The 19,785-nt window shown below is 37.4% G+C and overlaps 1 protein-coding gene across 2 annotated transcripts in view; it reads right to left on the bottom strand.

The window, feature by feature from the left end:
- Positions 1-8,245: 8,245 nt before the first annotated feature.
- The window catches only part of THBS2 (thrombospondin 2), a 35,142-nt gene continuing 23,602 nt past the window's right edge, over positions 8,246-19,785 (bottom strand). For both annotated transcript variants that reach the window (XM_051615237.1, XM_051615238.1), the window contains exons 16-22: positions 19,119-19,237; positions 18,273-18,507; positions 15,284-15,511; positions 14,554-14,825; positions 13,512-13,609; positions 11,127-11,266; positions 8,246-10,446 (exon numbers count right to left, since the gene is read on the bottom strand). In XM_051615237.1, the coding sequence (XP_051471197.1) occupies positions 10,439-10,446; positions 11,127-11,266; positions 13,512-13,609; positions 14,554-14,825; positions 15,284-15,511; positions 18,273-18,507; positions 19,119-19,237 (1,100 nt within the window). In that variant the 3' untranslated portion in view covers positions 8,246-10,438. The remainder of the gene's footprint in view (positions 10,447-11,126; positions 11,267-13,511; positions 13,610-14,553; positions 14,826-15,283; positions 15,512-18,272; positions 18,508-19,118; positions 19,238-19,785) is intronic.

The raw sequence follows: 19,785 nt of genomic DNA, 5'->3' as shown, positions 1-19,785 counted from the left end.
ACTGTGGCACTAGGTGGTCTAATGAAATATTACCGCACCACTTCTTCAAGGACTCCATTGGCCATTTGTGTCATTTATCCTTCTCAAAATCACAGTGTTTACTTTGGACTGCTTTGCTGGAATTACTCCTTGGCGCCTGATTGATTTGATGAAAAGAAACACAGGCCACCAATGCCCCTTGACCCCGTTCAATAACAGAAATGTCACACCAAGGGCTGGCAGCCTGTGCGCGCTCCAGGCACTGCTCCAGGTTTTCCCCAAGAAGCAGTTCTCTGATGACACGTAGCCTGCTCAGAGGAGTCCTGTTGACATCACCAGAATTTGCTTCCCTTGCACACTGGCAGTAGGACGTGCAATTCAAGGAGACATAAAAGGCATGGGAGGATGGGGGAAGGAATGGTCTTCTGCAAGTCACAGATCACATGCTTTGTTCCTCCTCCAGAGATAGAAACCGATTTCTTCAAAGCCAAGCTAGGGAACTGAGGCTGTCAGTCAGAGAACTGCTGAGAATCCAGCTGAGCTGCTGTTGTTTGTTTAGTGACAACAATTTTTCTCAGCTAGGACCTTGAGAAAACTATGTGTTTGGAGAGGCAGGACGATGCTGCTGCTGCAAAGTACCAAGTATCCTCATCTCCCCACTCTGACTGCAGTGGGACCTGAGAGCCCTCAGCACTTTTTTGTCAGTGGTCATCACCTCGTGATTAGGCCCATGGACAATTAAGACTTTCACATATTCCCACACAGAAATGATGAAGAGTTGCAAACATAAGGTTCTGATTCTTACTGTTATGAAGTGTGACTGCTGAAACAGTTATTTCCACTTTGAATATTTGTCCACATGGGTACTCTCACTATTTCTGATACAGGCCAGGATCCTGCTGGCTTTCTTGGCCACCTGGGCATACTTCTGGCTCGTATTCAGCTGTCAACCAATATGGCCAGGTCCTTTTCCTCTGGATTGCTTTCCAATGACTCTTCCCCAAGCCTGTAATGTTGCATGGGGTTTTTGTGACCCAAGTACAGGAACTGACACTTGGCCTTGTGGAATCTCATACATTTCGCCTTGGCTTTTCATTCAGCCTGTCCAGATCCCTCTGTAGAGCCTTCCTACCCTAAAGCAGATCACCTTTTATAGAGTCACAGAATGGTTAAGGTGGGGAGGGACCTCTGAAAAGTGTCTAGCTTAACCCTCTTGCTCCAAACAGATCCAGCTGGAGCAGTTAAGAGCTGATTTTTGGTTTATTGATGAGGTTTCTTATATTCCAGCCATGACCTATATATCACAACAGTGTTCCTAAACTTTTAGGAGATTATTTGTATCTGCTCTAATATTGTTAATACCTCTAGAATTAGCAATGTCAAGAGAATGCAGCTGCGGGGATCCAGAATCACAGCCATTTGGGTCCATCTGTCTGGTCATATTCTTTTTGCTTAAGCTCAGAAATAACTTGTTAATGAGTCATCCTACTCGTATGTCTCAGTGTAGGGGTGTGAGTAAAGTAAAGGTCAAGTTGGATTAAGCTGATCCAGTGAACACAGGTGAAGAGCCTTCTGAATCAGTATAGTCAGAAACAAAAACTTGCTCTATTTGCCTGCATAATATTAAGGGCACCTTGAAAAAACTTTATGGGATGATTTTCTTAATACCTAACTAGGAGTGTGTAAGAAAAATGTTCTCATTACAAGACTATCCAGGAAAATACAGAATATCTGTAGCGTTATAGGCACCTGTGAATGGAGCACAACAGGAGAGATGCTTTTCTTCTGGATCCTAAAGAATAATTTTGTATGTGCATATCTCTTTTGGCTTGGATTTGAGCTTTTCAGATTTTTTTGTCCTATTTTATGTATCTGCACTAAAAGAAAAACTTTGTTCTTGGAAAGCTTGGGAGTTTTTCACTAAATGAAAGGTAAGTATAAAGAGCTAGGCCAAGTATAGTTTTCTGTCTCTCCGTTAAATCTAATTTCTTATTTGGTTTTGGTTTTGGTTTTGGTTTTGGTTTGTTGTTTGTTTGGGATTTTTTCCATTTATTTACCAGAATACCCTCTGTCTCACACATCTGGAAATGGAACAATTCTTACAGCCATAGCTGCACACGGGGCATTATGATACACAGACCAAATGGTCAATACGTTATAACCAGTAATCCCTTGGGAAATATGATTTAACAGTTGTCCTCAGGTCATCATTAACAATATAAATGCATTTCTGTTTCTGTCTTTAATAAGCCTCAGTATTTCTTAGTTATGAACATGGATCATTTGCCTTCATTCTGTTCTGAAAGGATTAAGAAAATGGAAAAAAGAAAAATCTCCAAAACAAAAGGTATATAAGGGAAAAATACTACCTTTGTAAACTAACTGTGAGGAGCATAACTTCTGTATTTTATGTACACATTTAATTCTTCAGCCTGCCCTTGTGAAGGTGAGGCAATCATTTGGCTCTCTGGTTTTATAATCTATTTAATAAAAAGCACACAGCAACAAAGAAAGACTAGCATCTGGCTTCTAATGCACATAACACAGCAGTTCCCTAGGGGATGCTGCCAGGCATCTTAGGTGCTTCAGATACTGGCTAATGATCCCTGCAGACTAGATCCTACATTTCTGCAAGTACTGATTATGATCTTGGGCAGAGTATTTTTCTCCCCCTCCCCACCATTTTTGTGTGGTTTGTCAGTCCCTATAAAATTTTGTGCAATTTTATTGCTGTTGCTTTTGCTGCACTCATTCCTCTAAGCCACATCTGGTATGTTACATGTCTCCATCTAATAGATTTCTGCTGGCTTTCCAGTACCTTCAGTGAAGTGGTATTGGCATAAATACTTTAGAAAGTGGAGGTCCCTTTGCAGCACAAATCTTCCCAATACGTCTCCATTTACCACTGAGTCAGTAAGTTTAGTGCTGATGTTTTTGCCTATGACTATTTTGAATCAGCAGCTGTGCTTTTGCTAGCATGAATTGTGCAAGAGATTAACTTTTCATTGTAATTTGCCGACAAACTCCTGTGTATATGAGGTCTTTGTATATGTCTATATACTAGCTTTATACTAACTGTCTATATGCAAGTGTACTTAAAAATGGATATAGGCACAAGTGCTTTGTGACATACTCAGGATGAGCAAAATTATTACCCTTGATGCAGTAATCAACAGAAAGTTTATATTATTGATTTTTTTAATTGATTAATTTTGTGCCTTACAGTTGAACCATGCAAATTCAGATGCCCTCCCCACTCCTCACCCTGCAATGTTTGTATCATCACAAGGGCCAAGTGTTTCCCTTCTTCCAATGGCAGCATCTCTGGCACTCATGAGGGTCCCTAGCTCTTTTTGAAAAAGTAACAAAACTATTCTCTTTATCGTATACAGAATGTGTTTCATTCAGTATAAAAATAAGGAGGAGATTTTTTTTGCAACATAATCCTTGAAGTTTTACCAATATCAAAGTGAACTATCACCCGTGGAAGAGAAAACAAGCAAACCTTAGACAGATCAGGTGGCAAATACTTTTGGCATTCACATTTTCTTATTAGACAAGTTTGAAAAAAAATCCCTTTAGCTTAATACACTTCAGGAAATTAATATTTAACCTGAAGAAAAACATTCAGTAACCCCAAATTATTTAGAAACCCAAAATATATAGAAACCCTTAAAAGCTCCCATCAGGACCTGCTATTTGGTGTTGTGGGATCTGGCAATTAGCACTACAGATTCCTCCTATTACCCTTTTTGTCTTCATCCATCTCTAGCTTCCTGCTCAGCACCTGCTGATCTGTCATACTATGAGACTGTGCTTCCCACCACCTTCAGCATTGCTGGGCACTTCTGAGAGCTCTGGCAGGTAAAATGGGGAGGATTTTCTGCTTTTTCTATAGTTAATCCCCAGGAAAATTTAAACAACTTCTCATGTGATAGGGACATCACAATACAGAGTGCAAAACAAGTGTCAAAGCCCTAGATAATGAGATAAAAAATAAGGATATAGCAGGAAATCAAAATGTTCTGAGATGTTTTCTGTTTGAATTAACAACTTCCCATGACTTTGGTTTTATTTCACATTTCCAATGCAAAACACTTGCAATATATGAAGTGTCAGGCTTTTTGCTAAATGGATATTCCTCAAATTTATGAACATGTATGAAAAAGTGATAGTCCTAATAAGAAAAAACTGACATCAGTTCATCCCTCATGGGCATGTCTATGCAGAGTAAACACTGAGCAACAGAAGGGATAAAGATGTCTCAGATATATGCCAGTTCTTATTTTACTTATTAAGCACTTAACAGTGAAACATTTACTGTTTCTTGTAAAAATTACACTTTCTTCTTGAGTAACACCAGTTCTGCATTTTGAATTATTTAGACATCACAGCCCAAAGGTTTTCCAAGCAAGTCAACTCTACTTCTCTCATCAGAAGGCAGTCAATGCCCACTGGAGAATAACAGTTCCTCCCTGCTGAAGGAAGAAATGGTTCTGACTAGAACCTTCCTTCCTGAAACACATGATTTCAGTAAAAACTAAATCAGGCATTAGGTCTTCCACACAGTTAAAAATGATTGGTAATAAAAAAAATCAGCTTCTCACTTTTATTCAGATAAAGTTACCAAAGATGGAACTGGAACACAAAAAAAACACCCCTAAGAGCTGAAAAGATTTGAAGCAGGAGAACCCTTCAAATGCTGCATAAAAATGGATATTATTCACTTATTTTCAAATGAAATGTATTCAATATTTTCTCCTCTCTTGAAAATGTTCTAGAAACATTGGTAATTAATTCTGATAACATACTAAATATTAGAGAAAGTTATTAAAGTAATCATTAGTTCTGCAACATGTTTCAACCTGCCAAATCTAACAAGTTACCAGAAGTGCATTCTTTTGATCTGCCTGTCCAGCGTAGCAACCTATGGTTGGATGAATAATCAGAATCTTTATATGTAAATAAGTGAATATGGAAGCTTTCAAGTAAGATAATTTTTGTGATTGTCTGTCTCAATTTCTCTTAAAGGGAGGTTAATTTATTGCTAGATACTGGTTTTGGCATACCTTGAATCACTGGCTCTTTATGACATGCAGATTCTTCCCTAAAATTTGTATTGGATGTTGTCACTACTTTCAAGAAAGCAGCAGCGACTCCAGGAAGAAAACGGAATTGATTAATCAATAGAAGACAGTCTGAGAGAAACCTGCCTCACATGAAACTTAAAACTCTGGGCTTGATTTCCTTCACATGTATAAAAAAGCATTAGTCAAAAGTTATCCACTGCAGCAGGTGACAGGGCACGCAGCTCTCCACCCTCTCCCTTGTTTTCTTTTGTGTCAGCATGATTTAAAGAGGGGAAATCAGCTCTCAAAGGGAGTGCCAAGAGTGGATCTCCTAAAAGTTACTGAATGACTGTGTAACCTCCATGACTAAAACCAATTTCTAAGTTAAAAGTTACCATATTACAGCTGTTGCTAACATCTGAAGTGTGATTTGAATTGCATGCCGCCAGCATCCTAAGACTGGTGCATTCAGCAGTGCTTCAAGGAGTCTAGAAATGTTTAGCAGACATCTAGAAAGGAAATAACTCATTTCTAAAGTAACAGTACCAAAAATGTCAAGATCAATGGGTAATTATCAGTGATCGATGACAGGATAAAAGGCTGTAAAAGATCTGTTTGATTCATTTGGCTGATACCAACTGTGACCAGTAGCAGATGGCTAGGAAAAGCATTAAGAACAAGGCAAGCACAGAACGACATTTATCTTTTGCAAAATATATAGGGGGGTGTGTGACATGTCTATACAAGAGCTGGTCAGAGAGACTTGGAAAAGGCCATCACCAAGGCTGGCTTCCTGTACCTGAGTAGAATTGAAACATGACAGCTGATCTTTGCAGCAAGCAAAAAAAATTCTTCTACCTTTATTGTACTGCATGAGCCCATTACAGGGACAGGAACAAAAGCAGTAAAAGCAAAGCAGTTTGTTTTTATTTTCTAATATGCACTTTTATAATGAAATATATATTATTCACTCCTTCCCAAAGTCTGTGAGAAATAAAGCCTTTCATTGAGATCAAACAGTAAGAGTCTTGAAAGTGGTAAAAGGATACTGTATGTGGTATATAATCAACCTCTAGAACTCTTAATAGGTTAAGAAGTGGGATTAAAAATCCAAGACATTTATATGAATGAGAAGAATATTTACAGCTATATTAGTGCAATATAAGCCATGCAGGCATGAAAGCAGAAACTACCTATTTATTGCCTGGGGCTAGGAATGAGGTCTTCCTTCCAGGCATGCCAATATGCAATATTTAATGATAAAGATTTTACACGTTCCTCTGGTGCATTTGGTACTGACAAATTTCAAGAAGCAGGATAATGGATTAGATGGACCTTTGGTGTAATCAGTCCCAGGTTTCTTTTGCTTCAAAGTCCCCCTTCCTGATCTACAAGGGTGGTCTTCTACACATTGGGAACAAGGTTGTGCCAAGTTATTACATAGTTATTTATTTTTCAAATGGCTTTAGAGAGCAGATGTTCCCATACAAGCCTTAGAGCTCTTCCTCTATAGAGGTTTGCAGCACAAGCCAAACCCTGGAATCTCATCCGGATATCAGTCAAGCCTATAGTAAGACTCCCACCAAGCTGACCAGGAGAAGGATTTGGGTCACTGACTGTGATACTCTATATTCAGTTGCTGCCCCCATGGTGTCACTAGCAAGTAGTAGACACATAGGTTAGCATTCATGATGCTTATATTTGGGCTGCTCAGTGTGTGAAATCACAGGTATAATCCTTGGGTGGATTTTAAAAATTATTTTCTGGAAGAAACCATGGTAAATGTATTAGTCTTATAACTGACAAATCCCTAAATGCTTCACTTTTCAGAATTTGGAGGCTTATCCAAAGTTTATCTGAGAAACCCATTTTTTGAAAGCAGTCAGGTCTTACCAGAACTCAATTCCAGGGACATTTCAGGATTTCCTGTTTTTTTGGCTGGCCCAGAAACAGTAAGAGACATACAATTTATCAAAAGGATTTTAAAGGGGAGGAAGTTTATCATTGTCTTTTAGCAGATGGGAGCCTGATGCTCAGAGAAATGAAAAAATTCAGCCCAGTATCATACAGGAGTCAGTGGCACAATCAATACCAGCTCTGTTCTGCTTCCCCTTTTGAGAAAAACAGCCTCTCTGCAGGGATTTCAGGCCTTCTTCTTCCATACCCGTATCTCTCTCAGAACAAGAAGACTCTGGGAAAAAGTTGGGTAGATGCTGCAACGTTGTAAAAGACATATTTTTCCCAAATTACCCAAATATTCCTGAATATCTTCATAAACCTGTACTTAAAACAATGGACAGAGGTCAAGGGATGACACTGTTTTATGTGAACCTGCTAATTCACAGTGTATTATTTGCTTTTTTGGTCCTTCTCTGTTTTTCTCAGAGGCCATGTACTAGTACTGAAGTGCCACTGTTATGTTTTCACATGTTGCCAGCTTTTTATTTCCCTGGGCCCGTTTTACAGGGTTTTTCTTGGTTGCCATGAAGATTTTTTTTTTCTTTGACTTATCACTAAGTGTTTGCACTCAGAACTGTCTGGCAGATCCATGCCTGAGAATTAAATGGGACTCTTGAGAATCTTGAGATCTTGATCACTGTTACCTGAACAATGTCAATCATTGAGGTCCTTGCATAAATAGAAGAAAGCCACCTGTGAAGCCACAAGACTGAACATCTGTATGAACATGTATTCTTTTAAAGGACTCATCAAAAGATTGGGCTGAAGACTACATGGCTCTCTTGTGTAATGTTCTGGGTACTCACACTGGAACCAAAAGCCAAGGAAACCTATGAATCCAAACAACTTACATGGGGCTCAGAGCAGAAGCAGTTACAGAAAAGGATTGGGTGTTTGTTTAAACACAAGAATTGGTGCGCAAGTCCAGCAAATAAAAAAAAAAAAAAAAAGAAGAAGAAGCAGGACCGAAATATCTCAATTACAAAGCTATAAATATAACTTGGGATAATTTACCTGATAAAGACTTCATGACGAATGATGTCTTGTCAGACAGACTAGGTAACCTACTGTTTACAACCTTTGAATACGTCAATGATTTGTAATCAAGCGACAGATTTGCTGGTTTGCTTGAAATGCACTGGTTTATAGCAAGGCAAGAGGCTTATTTAACTGAGGGCTTTGAGGAATGCAATATTTTCTCTAAGGAAACATTTTAATTATAAAAAAGGTAAAGAGAATTTTGTTTACAAAACCTTTTTACAGTTTATTTCCTATCATTAATTTCTTTATATATATATATATAAATGAGGATCTGACTAAATGAATAAGGACGTTAAAAGATAAAGTTCCGTCCATGTAAACAAATAAATAATTATTTACAGTGTTTGGCAAAACAAGATGAAATTTCATTGATCTCACTCTCTCTCACACACACACGCAAGGAAAAAGAAATTTTAAAACCATCATAAATAATTTACATAGAATAGGAAAATTATGATACAGTCCAAATATTAACATCTTCCTCCCCACACTGATGTCTCTCTCTGATAAAACAAAAAACCCTACACAGCCATTACAATCATTACATTTAATGAAGTAACCCTCCCTTCTCCTTGGGACTTGGGGATACAATTTGAAACACCAAAAGTAAGAAACGGAAACATTTAAAAACATCATGAAAAGGATTTGAAAAAAAAAACCACAACAACAAAAAACAACAAACCAACAAACCAGCAACAAAATAAAATTGAAACAAAAATTTTAAAATATTTGATAATATGAACACTATAAAATGTGCAATGAAGCCAGCAACTGTGGATTCCTTTCTAATGAATGTAGCAACAAAATATATTTCAAGGGAGAAGTTGATGCAACATTTAGCTCACTGTGCCCTGTAAGAGGGCAGAGGTACTGTATTATTCCATTAGTAAACCCATTTATGAATAAAATTACACCAGCATGAGTTCTTTTTGTGAACAAAGCTCATACAACTTAAACAAAACGTTAAACATGTTTATACTATGGTATATCGGAGTAACTGTTGTATCTGTTTAGAATAAACACTGGTATCCCTTCAGCATTATTTAAGAAGTTCTATATACAGCAGACATAGGTAACAATACAAAATATTAAAATTAGGGTAACTGGATATATATTAAGGTTCCATTTATAAATTCCTTATTATTATTCATAAAACTTTAAAGCATACATGAACATAACCCAAGAAACTATACTTATGTGTATGCCATGCTTTGACAATATCTACATATTGTGATATGCTTTTAAAAATATTTTTAAAATACTACTATTTGTGAATGTATTGCTGATGCATTATATGACATGCTTTAAAATAAATTATCAGAGAAGGTAGCTTGGTGTGATAATCATAATAAATATTAACAAAATATTTATACATGGAACCTTAAATTCATATGTTACCAAATTAATTAATAGTGGCGTTGCCACCTTTTCAAAAACCCACATCAGGATTCAGGATGTCAAAGTGCTTTTTTGCAGCAGAGGTGGGAAAGTGGTTTAGGTTCATTTTGCTCCACGCGGTTATGGTATACTCTTTATTACAAGGGAATTAAAAATATTATGAAAATGGAACAACTGGAAATAATTTTTGAAAGTCAGACAATAATGATATATTTGGAGATTTAAATTAATCACTCTTTCCTTTTACATGGGAGTTTGTAGGTTGATTCTCTTTGGTCTGAATTAAGTCTCGACTAGACAATGTTTTAAGTTGCAAATCTGACATTTCTACCAACTGTAATTTTAATGAATGTTATTAAGAGCATCCTCATCAGCTAAAGAAAATCTTTTTGGATCAAGAAGTGCTCATAATTGACCTTCACTTTATTATCCAAAGGCATTTTAGTTGTTATTATTTCATTGGTATGGTCCTTCATTACTTTGCTAAAATTAGATTCAGAAGCTTTGTTACTGAAGTCCAGCCCTGGTAAGAGCAAGGAAGTGTCAACCATACACCTAAAAAGTTATTGACATACAGTTTTCCTCACATAAAGACAGTGACTGATAATCATCAACCCCCTCTTTTTCTCCATATATATATATAAATACATTAATTACATTTTTATATGTAAACGTCATTCCTTTAAAAAGACAAACAAACATATTTTGCTACGTTTTCACTGTACAAAAATGTTCTAATGTATCAATCAGCTTTTGCTTCAGTGGTGGGTTGGATGCTCATGTTTAGGTTTCATTAGTCCTGGCTGTGAGAAGGCACTTGGGTGGAGGGATGGCTGAGGCACTCCTGGCATCAGGGAAGTACCTGGTGAGTGGAGCACGAGGACAGAGGACAAGAGGTACACAAAAATAGAAACTGGGAGTACCAGGATGTACTGAGGTGTCTAGTTTGCATAGCATTTACAGTACTTTGCTGGTAATGCAGCAACCACTGCTCAAGCATCTGAAAGAAATGGGAAAAAGATATGAATTGTGGTTCATTTATTCGGTTAGACAGGAAATCACACAAGAATGGATATCCATTGTGATACAGTATAAAGGTGCAGCAAAATGTTTCCTTTCTTCATATTCCTACAAATGTGAGGATATTTATATAAAAATAGGTATCTGTCTAAATAGTTAGAGACACATATGTGTGTATATGCATCACTATATCTGAATCTATCTAAAAAATCATATATATGAAAACTTGGGTAAGCATCTTCTCTATTTCAAAGAAGTTTGGACAAGGCACTATAGACAGACATCTCATTAAAAATATCTGCTCCCTCCTTCATGAGAGAGGGCTGATACAGAAGTAGCTCTCCACCTGCAGGATACCCTGAAATAGCCTACAAAGGAAAGTGGATACACAGAGAGAATCCTAAGTGCCTATCTCACTCAGAAATTTCTATCTCATTTTTTCTAGGTGAGTAGCATTAAATATCTGGGTTTTGTTATTCAAATTAAGATTACTATAGGAGTAAAGGGCATTAATGGTACTTCAACAAAGGAATGTTTACACCATGCTATGATAATACAGATTGCTTTCAGTAACTAGAAAATACTTCTCATTTTCATATTTTATGCTTGCTCCACAGGTTATCAGACTTCAGCCCTTTCCAGCCATTTTGTGTAACTAACCTCTGCATTCATATTTGAGGTCAGAGAAATAGACCATCTCTTGAGAGAAGACAAAAAGACCTAATCGTCCACCAGCAAATGTTGTATCATAGATGGGTCCAGAATCCACCATGACCTGTTTCCCTTCATACACTAAAACTCTGTAAAGAAGAACATAATTTAAATTAGGCAAGGAGGATAATGCAGTGTCCAGTGCTAAGGGCTGGTAACAGTTCCTAAGAACTGAGTAAGAACGAATTTTAATAAGGCACCAGAAAACCCAACTCTATTGTAAGCATCACTTCTCATCTCCATCTCACACCCACCTGGCTGGCAGCCATAACACACTAAACAGAAGCAGTGGAGCTGTTCCATAATCTTACGCACATCATCTGCAAAACTTTTCCCAGTTCTTTATTTAGAATAGTCATGTTTCTTGGAATTAACTAGGTCATATACTAGCATTTGGTGAATAGCCCATGTCTCTGTGAACTCAAAGGTTAGCACAAGGCCTCACCACATCACTTAGCAAAGTTGTCTTTACAGCTGTGTGAATGGCTAATTATTTATCTTTAGGTGCAAGGGCCAACATCAGAAATTGGAAGAACCATCCCTTAGAGTCAAACAAAACATTAATTGGAGACAAGCTAAATCTCAATTTCAGATATCTTAACAGCTTAATGAAAGCTGGAAGGATTTTAATACAAACAGCCAGACATAATAAATTGGAAAAGAAGAACTTAGGATGGTTTTAGTTTTTGTTGTTGGAGGGGTTTTTGTTTGGTTTGGTTTTTTGTCATGTTTCAGGCATCCAGCCTGGAGCCAAATGTCCCCTAAAGACACCTCTTCATTTTCCCATCTATCAGATACACTGCAGTTCCTTGAACTTGGATTCTCCACGTCCCATGGGAGACCTTGAGATAGTCAAGGTTCTTAGGCTCTAAAATAGCCTTTCAGTCAAATTAGAAGTGACTCTAGAGTGTGTTAATTACAGCAGTCTCTGGAGGAAGGGCTTATGGTCCTGCTTCAACTGATAATATACTGGTTATACAAAGCAGGATGGTTTCACACGAGGATGAACACATCTGCAGTTTCCTGTAACTCGAGGGTTAGGGACAGATTTCTACTTAGGCAGAAAGGCATGTCCAGCACTCGCTCTACCTTGAAGTGTGTTATTTTTTGAAAAGTGCCCAAAAGCAAGTATGAAACTGCTCCCTGAAAACAGTATTAAATGGATGGTGAGAAGAACAGCAAAAGGAATGACAGGTTTTCATGTTCATGTAATGCTATTCAACTTAAGTCTGAAATTCAAGAACTCAAAACACATGGGGATAGTTTAATAAATTATTCATCCCAGTAAAAAAAAAAAAATTACACAGCTCTAATAATATTAATACTAAATTTCTGCTTCTGTACAATTAAAATGTTTTCATTATTATATTAGTGAAATTTATTTTATTTACTTATTTTCTATAAAAAGACCTTAAAGAATGAAGGAATTTAATGCCCTTAACTTCAGAATTTGTCATGTTAGATTAATCTAATAGAATTAAGTAGATTCAGCAAAGAAGGATACAGGTAACAGCAACATGAATTTAAAAAATCAAGTCTCCTTTTGACCTATATCAGTCAATGCTTCGCACTGCAATACTTTGATGCATATAGAAACTCTGTTCTTTCTAAGAAACAAAGAGCAGGAGATTCAAATTTGTCTGCCCTTTGCCTTTCACAGACTAATGAAACTCCCCTGCTCATAAGCACAAACAAGACCTTAAGACGTAGGGTCAGACTCTGTCCCATGTGAAATGCCCTTCATGACTACGGTAGTTAGTAGAAGATAGAATTGATATGGACAGTTAATGCTTATTGTTTGAATGATCAGATAAACAGCTGCACTCTGAGGAAAGTCATATGCCATAGCTCCTTCTTGTGTGCATTACAGATGTGCTCATGGCTACTCCTGCAGTGTCTCACATAAGCCACTACAGGAGACAGGATGCTGATGTAGACAGGTCATTGGCCTACTTTCTTGTGGCAATTCTTATGTTTCTAGTTAATCTCATTCATTCAAATTCCAGAGACTGGGGAGGAATCTTTTGTTCTCATCTTGCTTTGAGTTTTGCTCAGGAATTTTTGGTCCCCTTACAGAGGAGCTATTGAGAAATTTTTTTTTTTTTCTTTAAGAATATTTAGCTGATGTAAATATTGAACCATCCAGACTAAATTAAACACATCTAAAAAGGAAAATAAGTTAAAGACAACAAAATGTCCTCAAAATTTTGGAACAGACTGTCACACAAGTATCATCATTATCAGTACTAGCAAAGAAACTAACACAGTGCTTAAATCAACAGAGACAAAAGCTTTGCTACTAGAAAAGTACAGACATGCAGAAACATTTCTTACTTTATTAGTCCCGTTTTAGGTCTATGAATCAAATGCCACCTGTAAGCAGTATAATCTTTCCAGCCAATGTTCTTGGGATCATGCCACAAAGTACGCACCTGCAGTAGGAATACAAATGCCTGATTAGAAACAGACTGTGCTCCAGTAACTGCACGTCCACTGTAGTAACTGTACATGCAGCCAAACCTTATTTGCAGCTAAGCATGAAACTGAAAATAGTGTTTAACATTTTCATGTTAGAAATGAGGTCAGCAGACCAGTAATTACAATTTCTATCTTAAATTATTCATCAGTTACTCATTTGTAGTTTCATGGCTGGAACCACTGAAGACCATTACAGCATTGAATTGGCTCCCCTTAGGAAGTCCTGCCCCTATTTGCACATACACACCCACACTGCCAGAGTCAATGCTACTTTTCCTATCTATATGAGTGGCTCCACTGAAGGAGAGGGACTGCAGCTCACACAGATGTTGCTGCCTCTGGCCTGCTCCTTGAAATATCTCGCACTCAGTAAAGGTTTTACTCCTGCAAGGAGCTTCAAAGTGCAAAATTTCTATCCACATGTGAAACCCCACTAACTTCATGTCCAAAGGACACAAGTTTCTTCCATGGCCAGGCCCTATTTGGAACAGAAGCGGTTTTTCTCTCATTGTTTTCATTTCTCTTCTCTTTGGCTGTAACTGGTTACTAAACTCTAAACCACATATAATTCAAACAAGCTGGAATGCTGAAGAAGCAAGTGCCAATACAGAGGTCACAAAGGATTTGTGGATAACTGAGAGCTCTCACTCCTTTTTATTTGGACCACACCACATCTTCCCTTTTATACATGCAATTTTTTCCATTCATTGTTTTTTATATATGTAATATTTTCTTTGAAACACAATGCAAATGTTATTATTGACACTAGTAACAGGGGAATTGAAGGACAGCTGATAAATATCTGCAAAAATGGAGGTGTGAAAGAAAATTAATTTTAAACACCTCCCTTCTTTTTAAAATATTATGCATCATTGTCCTGAAGTTTTAAATCTCTCACCTGTCCAGGGGTGTTTCCTGTATGCCAGAGAGCATTTCTCAAGTGTTCACCAGTACCAGTTGTTGAATTCACTACTTTGAGTGACACACCAGAATAGCCATAAGCCCTGGTGGGTTTGTCCTCCCAGTAGGTCTGTGTGACCTGCTTCCACATCAGAACATAAAACCGACTGCTGGACTGGTAGCCAAACACAAAGCCAGCATAGTCATCATCACGGTCTGTGTTAACATAGAATGTGCCACTGAAGTCAACAGAGCTGAACTCATCATAGCCTAGGAGAGGATGAAAGAAAAGAGACACACCATTCAGTTCCAATGCTAGGTCTAGTCATCCACACTCAAGAGTCTCAGGTCTCTTTATTCTGAGTTTTGCCATGAGTTGTAAACTATCTTTTTCAGTTTCCTTACCCGTAGAAGAGGAGGCAATTACACTTGCTTACCTATCTCATGGAGGCTTCTGGAGATGAATAAGTCATTTACAAGGGATGTTGAAGATAGCAGGCACTATACTTATATCAAGTTCTTCAGCCAGGTATTTTATGTGTATTACAGTCAGTGATGGGATGAATGATCAAAGGTAAATGGCATTGAGCTATCTTTAATTTGGGCATATACATCATACCCGTGTGTCAGTGTTTATCTACCTATTTTATTTATTTATTTTTAAACTTTCCTTATCACAAGATCATTGGTTATTTTTCCAAAGATGATGGGTAACATCTGATACTCACCTACAGCTATTCCAGGATCAGAGTTAGCAGTCTGCACCAGTTCCTTGCCTTGGTGGCGAATAACCCAGTTAGGATCAATCTGAGCTGTTCCCTTGGGGTCCAGGGGGACCATCTGGAACTTTCTGAAATCAGTTTCACTGATGGCATTGTTTTCAGGACATACATCATAAATATCTGGGACGTTGTCATTGTCAAAGTCATCTTTGCAAATATCACCTCTGCCATCACCTATAAGCAATGTGAACAAACAGAGAAAATTGTTGGCAATTTACCCAGCCTTCCTAACAGCTCTCACACTGATGGAAGAAATTTACGATACACGTCAGTATGTTATTCTCTTGTTTCTGAAAGAATGCTCCAAATCTCTGAAAGTCCTTCTGAGATGCTGTTAGTAATGACTGCAAAAAGGGCCAAAATAATTGTTCATAAAACTGTCCTGTCAGTGGTTTATAAGAGTGACCAATCTGGCCCCAGCCTATGAGCTGCTTTAGAATTGGGGTGGGAAAAGTTGGAAGTTTACTATGTCAATGTAATTCATGAACGCTTGTCTGATCTGTCCCAGATGTGGATAGAACACCACACTTTAATATATGCAGTGTAAATTATTCAAACAATAGCGTTAAAATCTTAATCTTCCTGCAGATTATGAAATCCTTATGTGCAATCAAAGATATTAAACTTTTTTTTCAGATTATTTTATCTCTATCTCAATATTCCTTCAGCAACAATTCATTTAAGGTGCTTCAGATTGCAGAAATGTCACATCTATGTTAAAAGACATTGGGGACACTATTTCAGTAAAATATGCATACATCCTCAGTCACTCTTCCACTTGTGGGTAGAACAATTTGTCTTATAGAAAAATGTAGTACTTCAGAAAAATGTAAGAAAAAATAAAGCAGCACTGTATCCAACAGGATTAGCCTAAAAAGAGCGGAAATATTAAGCTTTGTTATATGAAGTGTAGGAAGTTCTTAGAGAACCTAAAAATACACCCATATGGCCCAGCTACAGCTACGCTGCTGCTCAACACTTTTTTAAAAAATAAATAAAGAAATTCCTTTCTTTATTTCCCCATAATATTGGTGGGAACTAGTAGGTGTGACTTGCCTTGAATAGCAGGTTATGAAGGGAGGCATCTAAAAAAATAATCTCATTGCCAATGCCTCTGTTATTCATGTATACAATAGAACAAACACTTGAAACACTCCAACTTTACAACAGAAACCACTGCATATTACACTAGGATCTAATGTCAAACCAGAAATGGCAGCTAACTTCTATCTATCCTCTTATAGCTGAGCATCTTCTTTTTTTAAAGTGTCTGTGACTGCTCTAAGAAAATGGATATTAACACTGGGAAACAGGAATCATCCAGTTAATTATTGACCCACTACTAGGTGCTTCACATACAAATGGAAAGCTACATTACCATGCAAAACCAGCACAGCATTATCCAAATATGAAGCTTTCAGAGAGAAAGCAGAATGAGTTTTAGGCAACGGCCAAAAAAAAGGAGTTAGAGAAAGCTGAAGCATCTAATATCTCAAAGACTTCCTGCAGTTCAGATATGTGATAAAATGGCCTCATTTTGCTCCCTGGCAATCAGCCAGGTAGAACTCCAAATCCTGACCAGCTGTGCACTCATGCACCTGGTTGTCTTAGTACTTATTGGAGAAAACAGAATGAATTTCCAATTTTATTCCTTCTGCCAATATTAAAGAGATAATTCTGTAGTCACAGGAGAATAATTATGCACTGAAAGTCCTACTGAAGTGCATTTGGTACTGAGCTGCTGCTGACAACATTGATTCCCTGTCAAGGAAAGTTAGAAAGTGTCTGTTTACCCAGCAACGTCCAACAAACTCTCTCCATGGGCTCATCCTTATATGCTATAGCTCACATGTTCAAGAGTGAGGGAGCATCTTTTGGCTTTACTTATTGCTTTTCCAAGATTTCTGTTGGACCTGTCACTAATGACAGTGATGAGCTGGCTAAACTTTTTAAATTTTAAATTTATTATTTGTGAATACTTATTCCATACATAAATGCAGTTTCTCTCACAAGATCCATGTGACAGCTGGCTATAAAAAACTACTTCAATTTGGGGGCACCTCTATTGTGGAGCATTTCTGAAATAAAAGAGCTATTGCAGAAAGTGGCAAGTACAGACATATTCCCATTGTATCATTAGACTGAAGGGTTAAGTAATTTAAGAACTACTACTGACTACCAACCTGAAACTTCTTACTGCAAGCAGTTGTCTCATCAGGAAATGAAGGCTCAGGATTTCCTTTCTAAATATACATAAAACCATATTGTGTAGCTACTAAATTCTGCTTTCAATTTCACCAACATGGCATTACTCCAGCAAGCTGTATAACTCTGAACAAAAATGGCTCACCTGTATTTATTGCAAGGGCCATTACTCATTTTCAAAGGCTGAGATATATTTTTACTAAATTACATTTATGACTGTGAAACTAACACTATTTCATTATTTTAAAAAAGCTGCTCCAAAATCTTCTTTTGTTTTTTAATAATTACAGATTAACAATCATTATAGACTTCAGAAACCTGGAGAAATAGTCTGTTTTTTAAAAATATAACATCACTGAACTGTATTTTTTTCCATTTTAGTTTTCAGAAGACAACTTGTTTTGAAAGCAAAGCAGCTCATTTTTCATGTTCAATACATCTGAAATTCAAGCTATTTGAAATATTTTTTCAAAGTGAAAATTGGAAATACATTAAAAAAATATAATCTGGTGTAGAAATATGTATGTGCGTTTGAGCCCCTGTCAAAGAGGTTTCCTAGTGCCCTAACCCTGGACCAAACCAGCTAGTGCAGTTCCATTGAAGTCCACAGTCTCACAAATGTCAGAAACAGCTCAGTTTGACCTGAAGTCTGTCTTCACCAAATACTAATACACCAAGAACAGAACTGGATACTAAGAAGTAAATAAAATTCATATGACATTGTTCTTACCATCAGAGTCCTCCTGCCCAGGGTTGTATCTGAGGCGACAATTGTCCCTGTCATCTGGGACACCATCATTGTCATCATCAGGATCACAGGCATCTCCTTTGCCATCCTTATCATGGTCAGCCTGGTTAGCATTGGGGATGTAAGGGCAGTTATCTTGATTGTTCTGGTGGCCATCTTCATCTATGTCCTCATTGTTGTCACACTGGTCACCAACAAGATCATTATCTGCATCAGTCTAAAAAAAAAAAAAAAAGTAAATGTATTATTGTTACTAAATACAATAGTACAGATAGTCTAGTACTTAATTTCTCAACATTCTCTTCAAGGATTTCTATGGAGACAACTGATACCATAATGATAACCGTGCTTAAAGCAGAAACATAACTTCAAACTAGTACAGCTATTTATTCTGCCATCAGTGCATAAGATGTGGCTTCTGAGACATTTCCATGGCAGGTTTATGGCCATGATCTTCATTCTAGAGCTCACAGGGGAGCTGCAGCCTGGGAAGCACATTTCCTGGTTGCTTCTATATGCTTCATGTTACTTATGTGTGAAGGAAGCAACAAACTCAAGCATACCAAATACAACCCTGACGCTGTTCTCACTTCCCACAGAGGAAGTGAACAGTTCACCAAAGCCTTGAAGAAGTATTAAAGGCATCATGACTCTTTTTCCTTTTCTACTGATACAAAGGGATCTGACAACCTGAGATGTGAAAATGAGCAATACAGATCCATCCTCCTCTTCAGCTCTACAGCAAACAGGTAGTGATAGAAATTCTTGTGTTCTTTTCACTGCTCTTGTTCTGACATTACCATTAAGAAAACTGTCTCCAACATTTACCTGGTCTGGATTATGCATTAATGGACAATTATCACACTGATCACCAACTCCATCACCATCTGTATCACTCTGGTCTGTGTTATAGACATAAGGACAATTATCTCGTTCATTAAAAATATCTATAAGGAAAAAACAAACAAACAATAGAAGATTGAAGAAATCAGAATGATCCAGCATCCAACACAGACAACCATGGACTGCAGGAGTAATCTTTAAGGGGCTTGTGGGCTTTCTGATTGCTACATTACTGCTACAATATGAGAAAGTTATAAGACTAAAATTAGAAGAAATTATGGTAACAATTCCACTTTTCTTGCTCTGATAGACCTCTATGTATTTGAGTAAAGGATTTTGCTAGAGTAAGGGCTGATTATGTTTTATGAATTTAGCCCTTTTCCTCAGAATAACAGATAAAGGTGTGGGGTATTTTTAAAGAACTTGATTTGGCTTCTCTTCCCAGACATTTTAAGGAACGGCACTGAACACACAGCTGTAACATGATGGAATTTCTGAAGAGTTTTGTATAGGAACAACCTCATTAATGTTCAGCTGCCCCAGCATTAAAAAATTTCATTTTACCAGAATATGTGCATTATTTATTGTACTGTTTCAAAAGAACCAGTTCCCCCTCAGGAAACTTTATTATATAACTAACAATCTCCTTCAA

This window comes from Apus apus, chromosome 3, assembly GCF_020740795.1.
Source record: "Apus apus isolate bApuApu2 chromosome 3, bApuApu2.pri.cur, whole genome shotgun sequence".
NCBI classification, from domain to species: domain Eukaryota; kingdom Metazoa; phylum Chordata; class Aves; order Apodiformes; family Apodidae; genus Apus; species Apus apus.
This window is presented reverse-complemented; position numbering and strand designations above follow the sequence as displayed.